The sequence below is a fragment of the Bos indicus x Bos taurus genome, chromosome 5 (genome assembly GCF_003369695.1).
Source record: "Bos indicus x Bos taurus breed Angus x Brahman F1 hybrid chromosome 5, Bos_hybrid_MaternalHap_v2.0, whole genome shotgun sequence".
NCBI classification, from domain to species: Eukaryota; Metazoa; Chordata; class Mammalia; order Artiodactyla; family Bovidae; genus Bos; species Bos indicus x Bos taurus.
Genome location: NC_040080.1, coordinates 55,908,436 through 55,931,400, shown reverse-complemented (window position 1 = coordinate 55,931,400; position 22,965 = coordinate 55,908,436). Strand labels below are relative to the sequence as shown.

General features: G+C 40.6%; 1 protein-coding gene and 1 long non-coding RNA gene across 2 annotated transcripts in view; one reads left to right on the top strand and one right to left on the bottom strand.

The window, feature by feature from the left end:
* SLC17A8 (solute carrier family 17 member 8) overlaps window positions 1-19,825 on the top strand; it is a 40,162-nt gene extending 20,337 nt beyond the window's left edge. Inside the window, exons 6-12 of the mRNA XM_027542042.1 lie at window positions 3,995-4,081; window positions 5,192-5,331; window positions 5,464-5,613; window positions 6,570-6,702; window positions 10,951-11,061; window positions 17,586-17,713; window positions 19,076-19,825. Coding sequence (XP_027397843.1) covers window positions 3,995-4,081; window positions 5,192-5,331; window positions 5,464-5,613; window positions 6,570-6,702; window positions 10,951-11,061; window positions 17,586-17,713; window positions 19,076-19,417 — 1,091 coding nt within the window. The 3' untranslated portion in view covers window positions 19,418-19,825. The remainder of the gene's footprint in view (window positions 1-3,994; window positions 4,082-5,191; window positions 5,332-5,463; window positions 5,614-6,569; window positions 6,703-10,950; window positions 11,062-17,585; window positions 17,714-19,075) is intronic.
* The window catches only part of LOC113892758, a 32,344-nt gene continuing 22,334 nt past the window's right edge, over window positions 12,956-22,965 (bottom strand). The window contains exon 3 of the long non-coding RNA XR_003511121.1: window positions 12,956-13,381. This is a non-coding gene — a long non-coding RNA (uncharacterized LOC113892758). The remainder of the gene's footprint in view (window positions 13,382-22,965) is intronic.

Here is a 22,965-nt window from a genome sequence, read left to right as displayed (position 1 = left end):
ATGTAATGATCTGACTTACATACATCATGAAATATTTGTCACATTAGGTTAGTGAATGTCATCACCTCACACAGATACAACATCAAAGAAATAGGCAAAAAATCTTTTTTCCTTGTGATGAGAATTCTTAGGCTTTACTGTCTTACCAACTTTCATTTACAACATACATCAGTGTTAGTTATCTTTATTATGTTGTATGATACACCTCTAGTACTTACTTATACCTGGCAAATTGTACTTTTTTATTGCCTTCATATGATTTCCCCTCTACCCACCTCTGCCTCTGATAGCCACAAATCTGAATTCTTTTTCTAACTCCATTGTTTTATAGTAGAGGAGACTGATGCTCAGGGAGGGGGAAAAAAGATATAAATTCTCATAGAAAGTGAGGACAGAACTGGGGACTCTCTCATCCCCAGTTCAGCTACTCCTCTATGTCTATGCCATTCAATAAGTACCCTCCTCTTCCTCTGTGGTGACCACACAGAGGGATCAAGGTGCAGTTAGGGTAATATGGGTGGAGAGCGCTATTGGGGTATGCTCAGGACCTATGGGTGTGATAGGAGATCACATTCAACCACATTTGGAAGGATGAGGAAGAGTTGTCTAAAAGACAGGAAAGGACAATTTCAAGCTGTAAAATGTCCTCAATGGAAGAGTGCTTCTTGCTATGAGGAATTATTGGCTATTGTTGAATGGAAGAAGCAGGACTGAATTATTAAACAGTTAAGGTTAAAGGCTTTGGATTCCTGCAGACCTAGATTCTGGTCACTCACACCGATGTAACCTCAGGAAATTTACCTCCCATCCCAAGCATTCTTGTAAAATGGGAATGACACTAGTACCAGTGTTACTAGGTTGAAAAAAAGGTTAAATAAAATCAGGGGTCCAGAGTACTCGGCACAATACTAGAAATCACACAGAAAGCACTCAATGCATTTTATATTCAGTTCAGTTCAGTTGCTTAGTTGACTCTGCAACCCCATGAACTGCAGCGTGCCAGGCCTCCCTGTCCATCACCAACTCCCAGAGTCCACCCAAACCCATGTCCATTGAGCCAGTGATGCCATCTAGCCATCTCATCCTCTGTTGTCTGCTTCTCCTCCTGCCCTCAATCTTTCCCAGCATCAGGGTCTTTTCCAATGAGTCATCTCTTCCCATCAGGTGGCCAAAGTATTGGAGTTTCAGCTTCAGCATCAGTCCTTCCAATGAACACCCAAGACTGATCTCCTTTAGGATGGATTGGTTGGATCTCCTTGTAGTCCAAGGGACTCTCAAGAGTCTTCTCCAACACTACAGTTCAAAAGCATCAATTCTTTGGCGCTCAGCTTTCTTAATAGTCCAACTGTCACATCCATACATGATCACTGGAAAAATCATAGCCTTGACTATATGGACCTTCATTGGCAAAGTAATGTCTCTGCTTTTTAATATGCTATCTACGTTGGTCATAACTTTCCTTCCAAGGAGTAGGCATCTTTTAATTTCATGGCTGCAGTCACAATCTGCAGTGATTTTGGAGTCCAGAAAAATAAAGTCTGACACTGTCTCCACTGTTTCCCCATCTATTTGCCATGAAGTGATGGGACCAGATGCCATGATCTTCGTTTTCTGAATGTTGAGTTTTAAGCCAACTTTTTCACTCTCCTCTTTCATTTTCATCAAGAGGCTTTTTAGTTCCTCTTCACTTTCTGCCATAAGGGTGGTGTCATCTGCATATCTGAGGTTATTGATATTTCTCCCGGGAATCTTGATTCCAGCTTGTGCTTCCTCCAGCCCAGCATTTCTCATGATGTATTCTGCATATAAGTTCAATAGATGGTTATCCCCTGACCCTCCCTATTTGCATCATCTAAACTGGAGCTCCCACCTCCCACTCCCAGGGTATTTGCTCCAAGAAAAGAGACCACCTTCTCCATACCCACAGAGGAATCAGATCTGTAGCTCTTCTTTATAGATGATATGTCCTGGAACATTTGCCTTATCGGTCTGAGGAAGTCTGAGGTTAAAAAAATTAAAAGTGCTCTATTATTCTGTTGGAGAAGGCAGTGGCACCCCACTCCAGTACTCTTCCCTGGAAAATCCCATGGATGGAGGAGCCTGGTAGGCTGCAGTCCATGGGGTCGCTAAAATTCAGACACGACTGAGCGACTTCATTTTCACTTTTCACTTTCCTGCATTGGAGAAGGAAATAGCAACCCACTCCAGTGTTCTTGCCTGGAGAATCCCAGGGATGGGGGAGCCTGGTGGGCTGCCATCTATGTACAGAGTCGGACATGACTGAAGTAACTTAGCAGTAGCAGTATTATTCTGTACACAATAGCAGAATCGTTGATGTTTGAAAGTGAGAGTGTTAGTTCCTCAGTCGTGTCTGACTCTTTGTGACCCCATAGACTGAAGCCCACCAGGCTCCTCTATCCATGGAATTCTCCAGGCAAGAATACAGGAGTGGTTGCCGTTTCCTTCTCCAAGGGATCTTCCTGATCCAGGGATCAAACCTAGGTCCCTTCCATTGCAGGCAGATTCTTTTACTACTAATGCCACCTGGGAAGCTCTAAAAAGCAGCCCTGTTGGCTTGGTTCTATTGGGACTCGAACCCAGGACCTTCTGTGTGTAAAGGAGACATGATAACCACAACTCTAGTTGGTGTTTATGTAACACTTAATTAGAGTACCTTCATGTAATAACTTATTTACTCCTCAAAACAACCTGGTAAGACAGAGATTTCACTTCCATCTGAGAAAAATGATTTGGAGGAATTGAGAGACTTCCGCAGGGGTCCTGATGTTCAGATCCGGGATTCCAGGTCAGGCCTTTCATAGCCCACTGGGCCCAACTTGGAAAGATGGGATTTAATTTCTTTGTCTGTAAGCTCTCCAAGCTCCCGTTTCCCAAAGATCTTCCTTAGCACTGGGTTATGGGATACAGCATTTCCTTTTGCTGCTCACTTGTGCTGAAGCAAGAATTTTTTCCACTCATACCCAGAGGGAATTTCATATAGTAATTTTTTTGATTCAGTTAATATTTATTGGGAGTTCGCAGGGCTCGTGTCTCTCCACCAGATATCATAGAGCTGCAGGAGATAGTGAAGGTGAGGTCACTGCCTCTAGCCCTTGTTATCTTGTCTAGACAAGATAAACATCCACACATAGGTAAGTATGTACAAGGTTAGGTATTTCAAAGTAAGAAACTAAAAAGTGTACCCATTTAGGAGGCGGATGAAGACAGTAGCTATCCTGGTCATCCTGCCATCCTGAAATTTAACAGTTTTCTGGTATTTTAAAAAAAAAAAAAAATTGAGACACTAAAAAGCATGATCCTTTCATAGTTTGAAGTTCCTTATTTAAAGACCTAGGTGAATTATATATCAATATAATTATATCTCAATAAAACTGGGAAAAGAAAAATTTTTTTAAATAAAGATCTAGGTAATAATCCTTCTGAATTGTGAACCCTGAGAGATAGATACACAAATGCCTTCACTTTCTTTCTTTCTTTTTAATGTTCTGGCTATTTATTTACTTATTGGCTGTACTCCAAGCATGTGGGATGTTAATTTCCTGACCCGGGATCGAACCCATACCCTCTGTGCAATGGAAGCACAGAGTCTTAACCACTGGACCACCAGGGAACTCCCTGTTCCTTCACTTTCTGTCTTCAGCACCCAATACTGTGCCTGTTTGAATTTTTCAGAGTTCTGTCACATTTTTCTCATTTTTTTCATTCCATTTTCTTGTAATTCCAAATCAAGGTGCCTGAGCCATCTCTGTCTAATCCTTCCATGCCGTCTGGATGAAGTTAAAGGGTATCCTGGAGACCTTTTTCTCTTGGAGGCCTGTTTTTAGGCACGGTGGGAGTTAGCCAGCCCCTCTGCACAGAGGCATCCTAACTCCCACTCAGTGTGATTGGTCTTCAGGCTGACTGCTGAACTCTAAATGGGTTGGATGGGCTTGCCTGATGACTGGTAAGTTTCCTTCAACTTTTCTTGTCCTAGGTTCCTATGCAGGAGCAGTGATTGCCATGCCGCTGGCTGGGGTGTTGGTCCAGTACATTGGATGGGCCTCTGTCTTTTATACTTATGGTGAGTGATTTGATTTCATGAGTTCCCATGGGTAACTGGGCTTCCTGGGTGGCTCAGTGGTGAAGAATCCCCAGCCAATGCAGGAGATGCAGGAAACGGAGGTCTGATCCCTGGGTTGGGAAGATCCCCTGGAGGAGGGAATGGCAACCCACTTCAATAGTCTTGCCTGGAGATTCTCATGGACAGAGGAGCCTTCTGGGCTACAATCCATAGGGTCATGAAGAGTTGGACAGGACTGAACTGACTGAGCACACACGCGCACGTGGGTAATTGATAGATATGGCATTTGACTATCTAATGGGGTTGGCTTAAGAGTTTACTGTATGAAAATAAGGATCACTAAGACGAGTTAGATAGCATATTGAAAAGCAGAGACATTACTTTGCCAATAAAGGTCTGTCTAGTCAAGGCTATGGTTTTTCCAGTGGTCATGTATGGATGTGAGAGTTGGACTGTGAAGAAGGCTGAGTGCCAAAGAATTGATGCTTTTGATCTGTGGTGTTGGAGAAGACTCTTGAGAGTCCCTTGGACTGCAAGGAGATCCAACCAGTCCATTCTGAAGGAGATCAGCCCTGGGATTTCTTTGGAAGGAATGTTGCTAAAGCTGAAACTCCAGTACTTTGGCCACCTCATGTGAAGAGTTGACTCATTGGAAAAGACTCTGATGCTGGGAGGGATTGGGGGCAAGAGGAGAAGGGGCCGACAGAGGATGAGATGGCTGGATGGCATCACTGACTCGATGGATGTGAGTCTGAGTGAACTCCGGGAGTTGGTGATGGACAGGGAGGCCTGGCAAGCTGCGATTCATGGGGTCGCAAAGAGTGGGACACGACTGAGCAACTGAACTGAACTGAAGACAAGTTTATCACATAAATGGAATACTTGTCTAACGATGATTCATTGAATGTGTATATAAAAGTTGAATTTCTTAATGAGCAGAACATAATCTTTCTTTAAATACCAGTTAATAACATAATGACAGGAAAAAATCAACCAAATGCTTTCTCCTAGCTGAATATAGTGCCATTTGAGAATACTTTGAAATTTGACAAATTTAGAGATGGAAGAAAATGAGACGATATCATCAAGCTTTTTGTTTTTCGATTGCAGGTATTTTGGGGATTATTTGGTACATGTTTTGGCTGTTGCAGGCCTATGAATGTCCAGCAGCTCACCCAACAATATCCCAGGAGGAGAGGACCTATATAGAGACAAGTATAGGAGAAGGAGCCAACTTGGTTAGTCTCAGGGTAAGTAGAGAGGGAGAGATGAAGACTTCCCTCTTTTTTATGAGTATTTCTTTCAGTGATTGTGTTAGCCTCATAAGAAAATTAATCTGTCAGTATATTCACTAAAAATCTCACTGTATTTTCGCTTTCTAGAAATTTAATACACCATGGAAAAGATTTTTCACGTCATTGCCAGTGTATGCAATCATTGTGGCCAATTTTTGCAGAAGCTGGACATTTTATTTGCTGTTAATAAGTCAGCCTGCTTACTTTGAAGAGGTCTTTGGATTTGCAATAAGTAAGGTAAACATACAGATTCTTGAACTTTAAATCTCTTGCTTCCACTGCAAAAATCTTTGCTTGATAAAATAATTACATTACTGATCAAAATTCATAACAGTTCTGTGACACCTAATACCCTGGAGGTCAGACAAGTTATGCATTCTATGCACAATATACATAGCTATTTAATTTCTTCTTAGTAAGGATCAGAGCTGTATTAAGCTGCTTTTAAAGATTTATGTTCTCCCCATTCTCAAAGTGTTTCTGAAGCTGACTCAAGAACTGCATATTAGGCAAAGATCAAAAGATTTAAGGGTGCGAGGTTTTTTTTTTGCCTATAAATTATTCAGGGAGGAGCAGTAAGAACCTTAAAGCTCATTTTGCAGATCACAGTCATAGCACTAATGACCAGTACTTTATGGTTTAGAAAGAACATTTTACAATGTCCCCAACCATTGCTATTAGGTTGCCTGTGTTTCAGGTAGGAAGAGTGTGGATGGTAAAACATAAGCTGTCATCCTAAAAGTATTAAGTCTCCTTCCCACAGGATAAAGAACAGAGGCCTAGTAGAGGTAGATATCTGCATAGCTACAGGTACTGTCAGAAGGGACTGTGGAAGAGCTAGCACAACCAGCAGTGGCTGCTATCAGGGAGCACCCACTCTGTGCCAAGAGTCTGACTGCCATGTGCCAGGTAGTCAAACACCCACTGGGTACTGGGACCTTTGTGAACAATTTTAAGAATAGACCTACCCATCCCAAGGAGCTTCCTATCTGGTAGAGGAGACGAGTAGGTCTATTCTTAAAGTTGTTCACTCATTCATTGTTTATTCATTACAAACTTCAGGCCTGTCTCAGTCCCATATAATTAGATGATTAAATTTGGTGGTGAGGGTGAGGGGTCAGTGGAGATGCATGTTAAAGAAGTACATCTTTTAGAAGTAACTAAAAACAGCTCACTGTTTCTTTTCATTCCAGGTGGGTCTCTTGTCAGCAGTCCCACACATGGTTATGACGATCATTGTGCCTATTGGAGGACAACTGGCTGATTATTTAAGAAGCAGAAAAATTCTGACCACAACTGCTGTCAGAAAAATCATGAACTGCGGAGGTACTGTGGATTTCATAGGTGGCTTAAGCAGCTTTTATAGAATGAGATGAAACTGAATTGCAAACCATATTTTTGAGGTTATGTCTAAGCACTGAGAAGGCTCTTAAAGGCCCCTAAGTCCATCCCCTAGTTGATACTTGAGTGTCCGTAACACCCCTGCCTAGTGGTCATTCAGCCTGTACTTGTGCAACCTGAGATATGATGATTTGCAAATTCCTGGGCGCTCCAGCAGTTAGAACTCTGTGCTGTCACTGACAAGGGCCTGGGTTCAATCCCTGGTTGGGGCACTAAGATGTGGGGTACTATTTTGGTCATGTGGCCAAAAAAGAGATATTTTTTAAAAAGATATGACAGGGAAGCCTGGTGTGCTGCCGTTCATGGGGGCTCAAAGAGTCGGACATGACTGAGTGTCTGGACAACAATATAGAAGGTGGAAAATGTGACTGAGGTAAAAAAATCCCAGTCTGGCTGAATTGGTTGCCTATGTGAACTTCAGGTTGTTTTAATATGAAATGAAAACATGTCTCAGACCTTTCAATTCTAGTTCTTGTCAGCCTGGAATAGTTTCACTTCCTAGGATCTCTTGATTACCCATAAAGTTTAAATTTTATCCTTCAGCTCCTGAAACATATAGTCCTAGCATTTTCACTGTAGATAGGAGTCACTATGCTCTTAAATGATTTTTCTTTCTTTGAAAGTCCATTATTTGGAAAAAATCTTTTTTTTCCCTTATTGATGAATCAATGTATCATTTATAGATTTTATTCACACAATGTCTTTATTCTAATTCTTTTGGGGGAATAAACTTTCTGGTTCCACTTTTTTAATAGTGTTAAGATAAGGGAAGTTTGAGCCATGTGCCTTGTTGTGTAAGACAGGCCACTTCCAAAACACAAATAGTATACAATGGTGTGTGTGTGTGTGTGGTGTGTGTGTGTGTGTGTGTGTGTGTGTGCTCAGCCATGTCCAACTCTTTGCTACTCCCTAGACTATAGCCTGCCAGGCTCCTCTGTCCATGGAATCTTCCAGGCAAGAATACTGGAGTGGGTTGCCATTTCCTTCTCTAGGGGATCTTCCTGACTCAAGGATTGAACCCACTTCTCCTGCATCAGCAGGCGGATTCTTTACCACTGAGCCACCTGGGAAGACCTTATACCATTACTACTTGTTATTAATTTTGTTTCCACAATTTGAATTATATACAGGGAAAAATAACCTGCCAATGCAGGAGACACAAAAGACACTGGTTTGATCCCTAGGTCAGGAAGATCCCCTGGAGGAAGAAGTAGCAACCCACTCTAGTGTTCTTGCTGGGATAATCCCATGGACAAAGGAGCCTGGGGGGCTGCTGTCCATGGCGTCACAAGGAGTCGGACATGACTGAAGTGACTGAGCGTGAATGCATGGTTCACTTCAGTCGCTCAGTCGTGTCCGACTCTTTGCGACCACATGGACTGCACCACTCCAGTCTTCCCTGTCCATCACCAACTCCCAGAGCTTACTCAAACTCATTTCCATTGAGTCGGTGTTGCCATCCAACCATCTCATCCTCTGTCATCCCCTTCTCCTCCTGCGTTCAATCTTTCCTAGCATCAGAGTCTTTTCTAAGGAGTTAGTTCTTTGCATCAGGTGGCCAGAGTATTGGAGCTTCAGCTTCAGCATCAGTCCTTCCAATGAATATTCAGGACTGATTTCCTTTAGGGTTGACTGACTTGATCTTGCTGTCCAAGGGACTCTGGCAGTTCAAAAGCAACAGTTCTTTGGTACTTAGCTTTCTTTATGATCCAACTTTCACATCCATACATGACTACTGGAAAAATCATAGCTTAGGCTAGACAGTCCTTTGTCAGCAAAGTAATGTCTCTGCTTTTTAATATGCTGTCTAGGTTTCTCACAGCTTTTCTTCCAAGGAGCAAAATTCCATGGCTGCAGTTACCATATGCAGTGATTTTGGAGCCTTAAGAAATTAAGTCTGTCACTGTTTCCATTGTTTCCCCATTTATTTGCCGTGAGGTGATGGGACATGGATGCCCAGTAATGGTATGAAGTCCACAATTTAAAAAAAACATTGATTAATTAAAATTTTAAAACTTTTAAATACAATTTTTGAAGCTTTTGTTCCATTTAGAATTGTTATAAAATAGTGGCTATGTTCTTCCTGTTGTGCAACACACATCCTTGAGCCTGTCTCACACCCAGGAGTTTGCACCTTCCACTCTCTTACCCCTATATTGCCTCTCCCTCTCTCCATCCTCCCACTGGCAAGCACTAATGTATTCTCTGTATCAGTGAGTCTTTGAAGCTCACAGTTTAAAAAGCATCTCTGTGCCCATAATTTCACTGATTCTCTTTAGATGACCATCTAAAACAATCATTGATGCTTGCCCTATTTCTATAATAGTTTTGAAGAATGGATTCAGAAAGGTAAGCAACTTATTAAGGTTTACAAAAAAGTGCCTTGGCTTGTATTTCAACTTAATCTTGATTTTCCTTTCTTTCCTTTGCATTAAGTATCGAGTTCCCACTACATACTTGCCAGGCTCTGTACTATATCCATGGTACCTTCCCTGGATAATATCACAGTTTTGTTGGGGAAGACAGAAACACAAATGAAAAACTACAGGGCAATGCTGGAAAGTTCTATGAAATGAGTAAGAAGAAGGAGATGTCAGCTTCAGTGGTGGTGAGTGGCAGGGTTGTCAGCTTCCTAAGTAAAGCAATATTTGAACTGGATTTTAAAAAATAGTAAGATTTCTCCAGAAATGAGAAGTAAGTGATACGAGAGGAGTACTGCAAGTGAAGGAACAGTCTGTGGAAATACAGTGCAGGCACAAAACAGTGTTGTGATCAGGAAATGGTGGAGAGACGTGTGCAACAGTAGAGGGCTTTCCATGGGCTTTGGATGGTGAGCAAGGGGGTTAGAGTGACAGAAAATGAAACTGGGACAGCAGGAGGAATTTATTATAGACACTGTACTTATAGTATGGAACCACTGACATGCGTTTTAAGTAAAGGGGCAATTGATCAGATTTGTAGTTTACAAAAATAATGATCCAGAGAATGGATCAGAGGAAAAAGAGATGGGAAGACCAATAAAGAGGTTTTTGAAGTTGTCTGGGTGAGAGGTAGTAGAGTCCAGAACTAAGACAATGGTAGGGGAAGGAAAAGCAGATATTTCTAAAGCCAATGTCATAGATTCTTATCTGAAAACTGAAGAAAAAGAGAAAAGTCCAAGTTGATTCTGAGATTTCTGCTTTGAACATTCAATTACCATTTGTTGAGTCATGCCCATGGCCGGTGATCATGCTCAACACCTTATATATCCAATTTCATTTAATCTTTTGCCTATTTTGGAGTGAATATAGGGGACAGAGACTTGATTTGGGCCTGTTATCTTTGAGGTAACTCAAAGGACAATCGTGTAGCGATGTCTGGAATCAGCAGACAGTCTCTAGGATGAAGCATCATTTCACTGTCTTCTACCTCCCAGGGTACTTCCTGTCCCTGGAAACAGTACTTATATCATCTTTCTGTCTGCTATCAACTGAACATGTGTGTGTGTTTATGTGTTGGTGAGAAGGATCTTCATCATTTCCTTACCCTTTTTTATTGTGCTGGATTCACTTATTTTGAATGAAAGCAGCAAAAAGTATTTCTGTCCCACTGTATTTTATGTGCAAATATCTCATGGCATTATAAAGAGGCCTGAAAGCTTGGTACACTTCTGAAAAGGAAGAATTTTGCCTTATGCTTTACAGGTGGTGAGGTTCTGCTTTTTGTTTCAGATATTCACTACTGCTTTCTAATCACTTTTGGCAATAATAAAATAATTTTATTATTTTATTATTTAAAAATAAAAATAATTTTATTTTTAAATTTTATTTTTGTGTCATTTTCTGTGAGAGACCATCGCCTGTGTAATCAATGGAGAATCACTGACGGTCTTAGAAGTGGCAGGGGGAACTTCCCATGAACAACTGATAATAAACATTCCTCATCCCATGGGCATCATTGTACCTCCTGGGACTATACAGTGTTCAAGGCACACCAGGAAATTGTTGGAAAGCTCACAGAACACTTGGGTAATATTAGCAAAGTCGTGTAGTCAAGAAATATAAGATTGTAAATATTGTGCCAAAATATGTGTACTAAAAGCTTGGGTCCGTGAAAATAAATTTTGTGATAAATTCATGAACTTGGGCTGACTGTCATGAAAATGACATTTTCCCCTGCTGTTTCCATTCACAGGTTTTGGCATGGAGGCAACCTTGCTCCTCGTGGTTGGCTTTTCCCATACCAAAGGGATGGCTATCTCCTTTCTGGTGCTTGCTGTAGGATTTAGTGGTTTTGCTATTTCAGGTAAAGTGTCCTTTGGGTTTCCAAATCTTTTCCATAGATTCAGCAAGACTTGGGAGAAAGGAAGGAAAGGATATTGAGCATCTACTTTTGGCAGCCAGGCCATTCCCAAGGATCAGGGCCACTGGCTAGAGATTTTCATCTAGTGGGGATGATTTTGAGTATCACTGAGAACTGGGCTTAGGAGCCCAGCCAAGTTGGAATTATCACTACTTTCTCCATCTTGGGAAAGACAACATGCAGATGCCCTCTCTGGGGCCTGGGCAGAATGCGTGTTGCTGGACAAAGTGGCACCTTCATACTTTAGCACAAGGCCACCCGACCTACCAGAGGCTCTTGTGACTTTTTTGATTCTCACTTCCTATAGGAGAACTGCTAACATTAACTCACAATCAAATGATGTAGTCATTTGACATAAAGTTATAGAATCAGAAGGGCTTCCCAGGTGGCGCTAGTGGTAAAGAATCTGTCTGCCAATGCAGAAGGTGCCAGGAATGTGGATTCAGTCCCTGGGTTGGGGAGATCCCCTGGAGGAGGAAATGGCAACCCACTCCAGTATTCTTGCCTGGAGAATCGTAAGGACAGAGGAGCCTGGTGGGCTACAGTCCATGAGGTCGCAAAGAGTTGGCATGACTCAGCACATGTATACACACACATAGAATCAGAAAGTTTTAAGGATGCAATTTTTCTTTAGTTTTCTGTCTTCTCCATGGCTTTCATTTTCCAAACAAGGACATGCAGGTCCAGAGAGGTAATGTGACTTGCTAAGCCAGCAAGACTTAAGAAGAATAGTAATGATGATGTGAGCTAACATTGATCAGGCACAAACTCTGTGCTGGGGGCTGTTCACAGCCCACTCTTGTGTATTAATCCCTGCAATTCTGACAGCTACCCTAGGGCCTTCAGTCTCCCCATTTTATAGAAGCAGAAACCAGCTACTGTAGGAGAGGTAACAGTGCTAGCATATTACAGACTTCAGAAGTTCCCTGTGCAAAACTGGGTGAAAAACCAAAACTTAGGGATTTTTTTTCCCTATCTTTAAAAAAGATTGTAATACTAAAAATTGTCATTTAATGGAACACTTGACATTGCATGTCTGACAACATTGTGAAGCAAATGATATTACCATTATTTTACTAAGGAGTAACTTAAAGCTCAGGAAAATGAAGGACTTTCCTATTGTTACACAACTGGAGACAAAGGAAGGACTAAGGTGCAGTCCTGCCTGGTCTTCATGCCTGAGCTCTTTCCATGATTCTGGGCTGTCTTAAAGATCAAACAGGGTGACAACATCCTAGAACAGAAAAGCACCCAAACTCTGGTCAAAACTACTCTTAAAACAGGGCCTTGGTCTTATCAAAATACAGCTGATCATTGAATGATGTGGGGGTTATGGGTGCTGATCCCCCACCCTGCATAGTCAAAAATCTGACTATATGGGAGTAGGTAGCCTTTCCCTTCTCCAGGGAATCTTCCCAACCCAGGGATTGAACCCGGGTCCCCTGCATTGCAGGTGGATTCTTTACCAGCTGAGCTGCAAGGGAAGCCCAAAATACTGGAGTGGGCAGCCCATCCCTTCTCCAGTGGAACTTCCCAATCCAGGAATCAAACCAGGGTTTCTTGCATTGCAGGCGGATTCTTTACCAACTGAGCTATGAGGGAAGCCCTCCTGTATAAAGTATTCCTCTGCATCCTGGGTTTTGTTGTATCCTCAATTTTGCATCTGAGGATTCAATCAACCACAGATCCTGTGCATGCATGCTTGCATGCTTAGTTGCTCAGTCGTATCTGACTTTTTGCGACCCTGTGAACTGTACACCACCAAGCTCCTCCGTCCATGGAATTTTCCAGACAAGAATACTGGAGCGGGTTGCTATTTCTTCCTCCTAGCGATCTTTCTGACTCAGGGATTGAACCCATGTCTCCTGCATCTCCTGCAATACTGTAGTATTTACTACTGAGAACTAAATCTGCCTGTAACTAGACCCATGCAGCTCCAACCCACTTTGTTCAAGGGTCAACTATAAATAGTTAAATTGGAAAAAAATGTTTGCACTTAAAGTAGCTTGACGCTAACAACTTGGGTTTAGGGATGCAAAGACCTAGGTGTAAGGCCCCTCTTTAGTACTTACTATTTACAGAAGGCAAAAAAAAAAAAAAATGCTGAGTTATTTAAATCCTCAGCCTCAGTTTCCTTATCTAGAGACTGAAGAGATATAATGGCAACTTCTTAGGGTTGTTGGGAGATTGTGATGAACTGAGGTAATTCTTTCATTCCTTCACACTTCCCAAGAGTCAGACACTCTTCTTGGCGCAGCAGAAACTGCAGTGAAAAAAAGAAAAGTTTCTGTTCTTATAAAGTTTACAGTCTAGTGAAAATAAAGTTTTTGAAGATCTTAGTCCCAGTACCAGGTGCATAAAACAATTAAAAAATATTCACTACAGTTGTTCAATTATTATTCAATCTAGCCCAATACTTCTCAAAATTTAATGGTGCATACAAGTCACCTTCAGATCAGATCAGATCAGATCAGTCACTCAGTCGTGTCCGACTCTTTGCGACCCCATGTATCGTAGCACGCCAGGACTCCCTGTCCATCACCAACTCCCGGAGTTCACTGAGACTCACGTCCATTGAGTCAGTGATACCATCCAGCCATCTCATCCTCTGTCGTCCCCTTCTCCTCTTGCCCCCAATCCCTCCCAGCATCAGAGTCTTTTCCAATGAGTCAACTCTTCGCATGAGGTGGCCAAAGTACTGGAGTTTCAGCTTTAGCGTCATTCCTTCCAAAGAAATCCCAGGGCTGATCTCCTTCAGAATGGACTGGTTGGATCTCCTTGCAGTCCAAGGGACTCTCAAGAGTCTTCTCCAACACCACAGTTCAAAAGCATCAATTCTTCGGTGCTCAGCCTTCTTCACAGTCCAACTCTCATATCCATACATGACCACAGGAAGAATCATAGCCTTGACTAGACGAACCTTTGTTGGCAAAGTAATGTCTCTGCTTTTCCATATGCTATCTAGGTTGGTCATAACTTTCCTTCCAAGGAGTAAGCGTCTTTTAATTTCATGGCTGCAGTTGCCATCTGCAGTGATTTTTGAGCCCAGAAAAATAAAGTCAGCCACTGTTTCCACTGTTTCCCCATCTATCTGCCATGAAGTGATGGGACCAGATGCCATGATCTTCATTTTCCAAATGTTGAGCTTTAAGCCAATTTTTTCACTCTCCTCTTTCACTTTCATCAAGAGGCTTTTTAGTTCCTCTTCACTTTCTGCCATAAGGGTGGTGTCATCTGCATATCTGAGGTTATTGATATTTCTCCTGGCAATCTTGATTCCAGCTTGTGTTTCTTCCAGCCCAGCATTTCTCATGATGTACTCTGCATATAGGTTAAATAAACAGGGTGACAATATACAGCCTTGATGTACTCCTTTTCCTATTTGGAAACAGTCTGTTGTTCCACGTCCAGTTCTAACTGTTGCTTCCTGACCTGCATACAAATTTCTCAAGAGGCAGGTCAGGTGGTCTGATATTCCCATCTCTTTCAGAATTTTCCACAGTTTATCGTGGTCCACACAGTCAAAGGCTTTGGCATAGTCAATAAAGCAGAAATAGATGTTTTTCTGGAACTGTCTTGCTTTTTCCATGATCTAGCGGATGTTGGCAATTTGATCTCTGGTTTCTCTGCCTTTTCTAAAACCAGCTTGAACATCAGGAAGTTCACGGTTCACATATTGCTGAAGCCTGGCTTGGAGAATTTTGAGCATTACTTTACTAGAGTGTGAGATGAGTGCAATTGTGCGGTAGTTTGAGCATTCTTTGGCATTGCCTTTCTTTGGGATTGGAATGAAAACTGACACCTTAGGATCTTGCAAAAATACAGATTCTGATTTAGCCAATGTAGAGTGGAGCCTGAGATCCTGCATTTCAAGCAGGCTCCCCAGTGAAGTTGACACCACTGATCAATAGTCCACACTTTGAATAGCAAGGATAGAGCAGTCATGAATTGTTCCCAGCAGGATGTTAAGGGACATCTTCTTTTGATAGCTCTGTAATGCAAAAGAGATTCATATCCTGTCCACAGAGATATTGAAATATTCAGGCTCATATTGTCCCCAGATTGCCAGTTTAAGCGACAATCAGACAGAGAGAAATTTTTTTTTTCAGCATTTACACCGTGCTGGTCACTTTTAAGGTATGAACTCATTTAATCCCTGTAGCAGCCTGATGAGAAGAGTATTGCTATGTTCATTTTACTAGTGAGGACACTGAGGCTTGGAGAGGTGACTTAACTTACTCAGGTAAATTAAGTGATTAGGATTGGAATAAAGGTTTATCTGATTCAACAGTGAGACTATGGGAGGGACTATGGTCATGGGGAGGATGATTCCTTAGGATCTGCTATATGTCAACTTTATAAGGATGCCAAGGGAGACTTGCTCAGTTTAGGAACTGATTATAAATAGGAGAGCTGAGACAGGGGAGATTAGAAAGATACAAGAATGGGTGATATCTGCTTTAGAATATGTCCTGTGTAGAGAAGACAGACTCTCTCAACTTGTGTGTAACTTGCTTTATGTGTCTGCTTCAAAAAAACAAACAAAAAAATCTATTAGTATCTCAGTTTCTCAATGATATTTCCCCCAAACCCCAGGATTGTGTAGCTAGAAACCGAAATGGCTTTTCTCATATTATCTTTAGCTGAACGCAGATGTCTAGGCTTTGTATCAGAATATAATACTCGCCAATCATATTAATTGCTTCTTATCTCTGGGTTCTTTTCTAATAAAGTGTTTATCACATTCAAATAAACAGTAAGATTAATTAATCTTTCAGCTGTTTTATATTCTGATTTTCTGCCACTTTGAAAGAGAAGGTATGTTTATTCCAGAAAGGTTTTCTTAAAATTCTCTCTGAACAGAGGTAGGAAATAAAACAAGCAGCCAATATGCTGGATTAGAAAAAGAATTTTTTTTAATTATATTTTTAGTTCTTTGCACAAAATAGAGCATTAAAAAGCAAGACAAGGGAAAATAAAAATATGAGTAAATAAAACCTATAACCCCCTGCTGTAATTTCAGAGTTCAAGTTGGTAATTAATTAAACAATGATATATTGAGTACCTACTATGTGCCAGACACTTTGCCAGCTCAGGAAAGTAAGCTGGGTAGATGGATGTTGTACTGCAAAGAACCTGATGTTGGCTTTCACCTCCTTGAACCTATGTAATTGACATATGTTATTTATCTTAATTCTTACAACAGTTTTATAAGAATGATTATCCCAGTTTATAGATGAAGAAGCTGAGGTTCAGAAAGATTAAATCATTTGTCCAGGTTTGCATCTCAATTAAACAGCCAGATCCAAGGTCTGACTCTAAAATGCAACCGTGGGCTACACTGGCAGAATTGGTTCCCAGTGCCCGATGCCTCCTCTTTCAAAGCCTTGTCCTTCCTCTGCCTTCCCGCTTCCTTCATCCCACTCATCCTTTTCTCCTGAAAAACAGATGAATAGTGAGGTACTGGTGATTTTTTATTTTACCACTCCTTGCAGCATTACCTATTGATTAAAGACCCCAGAGTGACAGGTGTGTTTTACAGTGGCAGCAACAGCAGCGATGCTGATATTGGCACCGTGATAGTTACTAGAGCTCAGCTGTTTGCCAACAGCTCTCGCATACATATTTCCCCTAAGTCTCATCTCACAGCATCTTTATGAGTTAAGGAGTAATATGACCCTCAAAATAGAGATGAGGAAACAAAGTCTAAAGATCCAGATTTACAAATTCCAAATCAAGTATGTATATGGAATTGTTTTGTAAATTACAGAGGATCCTGCAAATGTTTGTATAAATTTTTCTTATCCAAAAAGAACCCTTTATAATATGCCATGTGGTACTAAGGCAGACCTGCCTGTGGCGGCCTTTTGGGAGTGAGCTGAGAGCTAGGAAGGAGGATATTATGAAGCAAGATTTAGTTTTAATCACACTGTATGTGATTGTGTGGGCTTACCTGGTGGCTCAGGTGGTAAAGAATCTGCCTGCAGTGCAGGGTTAAGAAGATCCCCTGGAGAAGGAAATGGCAACTCACTCCAGTATTCTTGCCTGGGAAATCCCATGGTCAGAGGAACCTGCAGGGCTATAGTTCATGGGTTGCGAAAGAGTCGAATATGACTTAGGGACTAAACAACAACAATGTAATTGTGTGATTGCTTACTCTGAATAAATGTGATCCAGGCTGTGCTTTTCAGATTGCCCCAAACACCATTATTTTGGGGTTTCAAGCTAAGAAGGTAGAGGTGCCATAATTCTCCCCATGAAGAACCCATTGTAGCCGTAATCAATCACAGCATGTTTTCTGCTATGAGCAGACACAGCCTGACAATCCTCAAGCCAGCCCTTTTGGTACAGGTATCCATTAGTAGAGGAAAGAGATTGATGAGAGTTGGGGAAAGCTAAATATTTTCCAAACTGTATTTGGAATTCTGTTCCTGAGTCTGATTTTGAAATGTTTGGCTTCACTATAGGTTTCAATGTCAACCACTTGGATATTGCCCCTCGCTATGCCAGCATTCTCATGGGAATCTCAAATGGAGTGGGAACCCTCTCTGGAATGGTCTGTCCCCTTATTGTGGGTGCAATGACCAAGCACAAGGTAATGGTTTCCTTTGGGGTTGTGGGTTACAGCATGAGAGGACCAAAGTACTGCACAAAGTCTCAAGGCCCTGTCCCAGCCTGTGTAAATGTGTATGTCCTTGACTTGGCTGAGTCACTTGAGCTTCTATTTTTAAAAATTTGTCTTCTTCTTTTAAAAAATTATCATTTATTGATGGCAGCAGGACTGACTGATGTTTGGTTCTATGTTTCTTAAACTGAGAAATAGAAGTGGGGTGTGTGTGTGTAGAAGAAGTGATAATACCATAAAGACTGTTTAAAGACACAAAAAGAAACTGAGGCAATCAATTCAGGATAAATAAATTACCCAAGGTTGTTTTATAATTCCAAGTAATTAGACTTTATCGCCATTTCCAGTTATTGCTTAGCATGCTCCAGCGTGAAAATATTAGTGCAGTTATACTTCCTTATTATGAAGAAAACAAACAAGACATTAATGACCCTTCCTAAGAACCCACGCAGGTGTGGCAGCAGGTCGTTACTGCACGTTTGTGTATTTAGACCAAGGTGAGTAGTACAGGAGGATCCCAGATCCGTCCAGAATTCAGCCACAGGCCAGATGGTTTCTTCATCTCTGTCTTTGAAAGGGTTATAGATATGCTGCCTTCTGCAAATTAACATTGTTTGATACTATGGCATTTTTACCCAACTATTTCTTTGTTGTTGCATATCCTATTAAAAATATAACTTCAGAAATTCTCCCAGTTTCTTGGAGAAGAAAGTGTGGGATAACATTTCTTATCTTTTGATAGAAAAGAAAGGTGGGCTCTGGTGACTTTACAGGCAGAGGATCCAAACTCTCTCTCTGTTCATGAGACGATAGGATTGGTAATATGATTATTAATTCTGTTAGTAAGTCTTTCAATGCAAATTCCCATTATTTTTTATACAATATATTTTCATAGAAAATATGAGTATACATAAGCTACTGGGCGGTACAAACTGAGCATTTTTGTGACTCAAATTGTCATATATCCAAAGCAAGCAAGAAGGAGACCTCTGATATTTACAATGGTGGGTTCCTAAAGCAAATTTAATTTAACCTCATTTGTAGATTTAGGAGAGCTGTGAAATGGTGCAGCAAGGATCTTACAGGATGTTTATTTTATAAAATATTTTTCTAAATTAGAAAAAATGCATATTCACTGTAGTCTTAACTTTGATTTTTTTAAACACTCAAATTCCATTTGGGTCCTGGGCATGCATCTGCCACATGTCTTCCCAAGAAGCACAGCTTTGCTTTGGGGTGACTAAGTGCTTTTGTCCCAGCGGAGGACTCCAGAAGATACTGTTCATTTCTGTTTGGGGTTAAAATATTAATTGGTACTGTTTCCTTGTTCAGACCCGTGAGGAGTGGCAGAATGTGTTCCTCATAGCTGCCTTGGTGCACTACAGTGGCGTCATCTTCTATGGGATCTTTGCTTCTGGGGAAAAACAGGAGTGGGCAGACCCCGAAAACCTTTCTGAGGAGAAGTGTGGAATCATTGACCAGGATGAATTAGCTGAGGAGACAGAACTCAACCATGAGAGTTTTGCAAGTCCCAGAAAGATGTCATATGGAGCCACCACCCAGAATTGTGAAGTCCAGAGAAAGGAATGGAGAGGACAGAGAGGAGTGACCCTCAACGAGGAAGAGCTGACATCCTACCAGAATGAAGGGGGAAACTTCTCAGATGCATCCTAATGTCTGAGGGGTACTTCCGGCTCCTCTGCACTTTAGAACCAGAAAGTATCCATACCCATTGTCTTCTCCATAGGCTGGCTTGCCAGGGGGTTAACTCTAGGGACGTTGTTGCACGTGGGGGAGCAGGGAGAGATTTACTCAGCAGTAGGGAAACAACTTGCTCTAAGTTCATAAAACGTATGGCTATAACTTTTTTGATTTGCAGTTGATTCTTCTCTCAAAGAATAAACTATTCAGGAAGGAATGATTGGAAGAATAAGAGACAAAATGCCATGTTTTTCAAAGAAAAATGGAAGGAAATGGGGATATTTGGCCTGGAGGAGAGAAAAAAATAGCTGTTACTACCTTTCTGAGAGCAGCCATGCAGGGGTGGGTTTCCTATTCCTAATAAAGGCCACTGCTTTCAAAGGCCCTGTATTGTGCCAGATGCTTTATTACATTCTCATTTAATCTCCACACCCCATGACATAACAATTCTTATCCCCATTTTACAACTGAGGAAAAGAAAGCAACAAAAGACGGACTTGCTCAGGGTCATCCTGCCAGAGGCAGTGCTGAGATTGCGTGCATGCATGCGTGCTCAGCCATGTCCGATTCTTTGCAATCCCATGGACTTCAGCCCTTCAGGCTCCTCTGTTCATGGGATTTCCAGAAAAGAATACTGGAGTGGGTTGCCATTTCCTACTCCAAGTGTTGAGATTGGTGGAGTCCAAAATAGATGTCAATTTTGGAGAAGAAGGTTTTGCTTCAGGTTAGAAGAGATATTTTTAATAATGAAAACTGTAAATGGAGTGGGTTGTCATGTGGATAATTCCCTATCTTGGCAGGCATGGAGGATGGAAAACATTTGGGTTGATGTGGCAGAGAACTTTCAAACATCATATGGGGGACTGGATTCAAACATCCTTAGGGCCCTAGGTAATCTGAGAGCCAAATGAGTCTGTGAATTCATATGCATGTGAAAGTTGCTTAGTCGTGTCCAACTCTTTACGACCCCACGGACTGTAGCCTGCCAGGCAACTCCGTCCATGGGATTTTCCAGGCAAGAATACTGGAGTGGGTTGCCATTTCCTTCTCCAGAGGATCTTCCCAACCCAGGGATCAAACGCAGGTCTCCTGCATTGCAGGCAGACTCTTTACCAACTGAGCCACCAGGGAAACTCATAACATGAATTCATACTTTTCTTATTTTTTTTAATAACAAGAGTCACAGACTATATGAGAGATTCAAATAGGTTAAAAAAAAAAGAAGAGGAAAAATGAAAAACTTAGCAAAATAGCAAAGTTCCAGGAATCTGATGGTCAGATGGCTGAGAAGAAGTAAACTAAATTTCACCCCTTCAGGGAATTCCCTGGCATCCTGTGGTTAGGACTCTGCCATTCCACTGCAGGGGTCCCAGTTCAATCCCCAGTCAGGGAAGTAGGTCCTACAAACTGTGTAGTGTGAACTAAAAAATACAATTTAAACCCATCATAATGTCAAGAATGTGGTTAAACAATGTCCCAAATTACTTGTAAATCTTTAAGACATTTAGTAATTTAAGAAGTTGGTTCATGCATTTTATTAGGTAAAATTCTTAGAAGTGTCCTCTATTTAAAAAAAAATGTATGTCTTTAGCCGTTTTGGCTGGTGATACTAGGAAGCTTGATCAGTTAGACAAAATTATGATTGAAGTATTCCTAATGACTTTACTCAGAATGATATTCAGGGAAACCACAATAACATAGCAGTAGTTAAACAGTGAAATACTGAACGTAAACATCTGGGACAACTAGATCCACAGTTAGTGTTGAAAAACTTATCTTTGCATAAGGCAATAACATGGATACTCTCTAAATGTATTTTAAAATTTAATGATATTTGAAAACAATGTTGGCATGTAAAAATGTTGCTTGAAAATAAAATTATTTTCCTTTTTATTGTTTTTGACATTTTTAATTCTACCTTCAGAAGAAAAAGATAGTATTATAGAAAAAATGGTAGATTTACTTACAGTTTGTTATTGTAGGATTTTTTTCCCTAATTTCTCCCATATATATATATTTCTGGTCCCTAACTGTATCAACAGAATTGTGATGTATTTTATAAAAAGAATACTTTTGGGGGGAAAATGCCTGACTCTCTATCAAATAGTATTATTTATGTCATTGGTATATCATTTATGTTATTATATGTATTTCAATCTCTTTAGTGAAACTATGTAACTTAGAACAATTCCTGGCACATAGAAAGTGCTCAATAAACATTACTTATCATCATCATTATCATCTTTTAACCTTTTTTGGGTTGAAAAGAAAGCATGCTGTTTCATTTTCACTCTTGACAGGATTTATTGTGAAAGTCGTGCCGTTTTCTGAGTAAAAAAAGAAAACAGAGAAATTTATGGTAGCCAGTGTTTTCTTTTTTCCTTCTGTTAATGAAGTCAATAACTATTTTAAGAACTCATGTTAATCCTTAAGGCAATATTGCAGATTGTGACACAAAGTTGTACTTACTCCAACATTTGAAGTCAGCAGCATATGTAGAAATTTGACAAATTACTTTGATAAATTAAAGCCTTTAGGGCACCTGTCACTTGTCCTTACAGTATTTAAAAAAATGGGGTCCTAAGTCATGGTGTTAAAAACTAGAAAACACATTATTTTGTTGTGATGGGTTTAGTAAAGGTTGCAATGAACAAATAATTATATTGGAACATCAGGCAAGTGTATTGAATGGTTTGCAAGTTACTGTACATTTTGCTGCAAATATCCATTTGTAGGTCAGTTCTTAGAGGCAAACTATGGATTCTAGCAAGAAGGGAAGGAGACCTGAGGTGCTAGATTCTTGAGACGAGAAAGTTTGGTCCTTTTTAAACAATGAAAGTTTTGGAACATGAACATAACAAGAAAAATAGTAATTGTTTAAGAAATAAGGACACATTTATTATCCCTGCCTGGGTGTTAAATTCAAAGTAAAAATTGGAACCTACTATTTCTATTTCACACTGATTCCTTCTGAGCCCAACAGACCTTTTCCTCCCTCCTTGTTTCTTATCTCAGTTAATTACATCACCCTTTCACTGGAAATAAATCTTTGAGTCATCTTTGACTTTTAAGAAAGTAGCCTTTTCTCTCTTCCCTGCCAAGTCCACTTAATTTTATTTTCAATCTGGAGCTCAATGTCTTACATCACTCTTGGAAATTTTTCAGCCATTCTCTTACTATACTGCTTTTGGCCCCTTTTTTCTGTAGGCTCTTTCTGAGAACCCAGAACAGATGCTAGTCTGCGGGTAGCACTCTGACCATCACTTCTGTATTTTCCAGGCTTTTTGCCTCTATCTGTGTTATTCTGGATATCTTCTGACTTATTTTTAAGTTCTTTATTTCTCTCTCTACAAGGTTCAGTCTAGTAAAACTCCACTCATTGTGTTCTTAATTTCAGTTATTGTGTTTTCAATTTTAGAACATTTAATGGTTCTTTTTCAATCCTGCTATATCCTTAAATAAAATATTTCCAGTTCTTTGCTGAAATTTTCAACACTGTATTTTATTTCCTGGAACTCAAG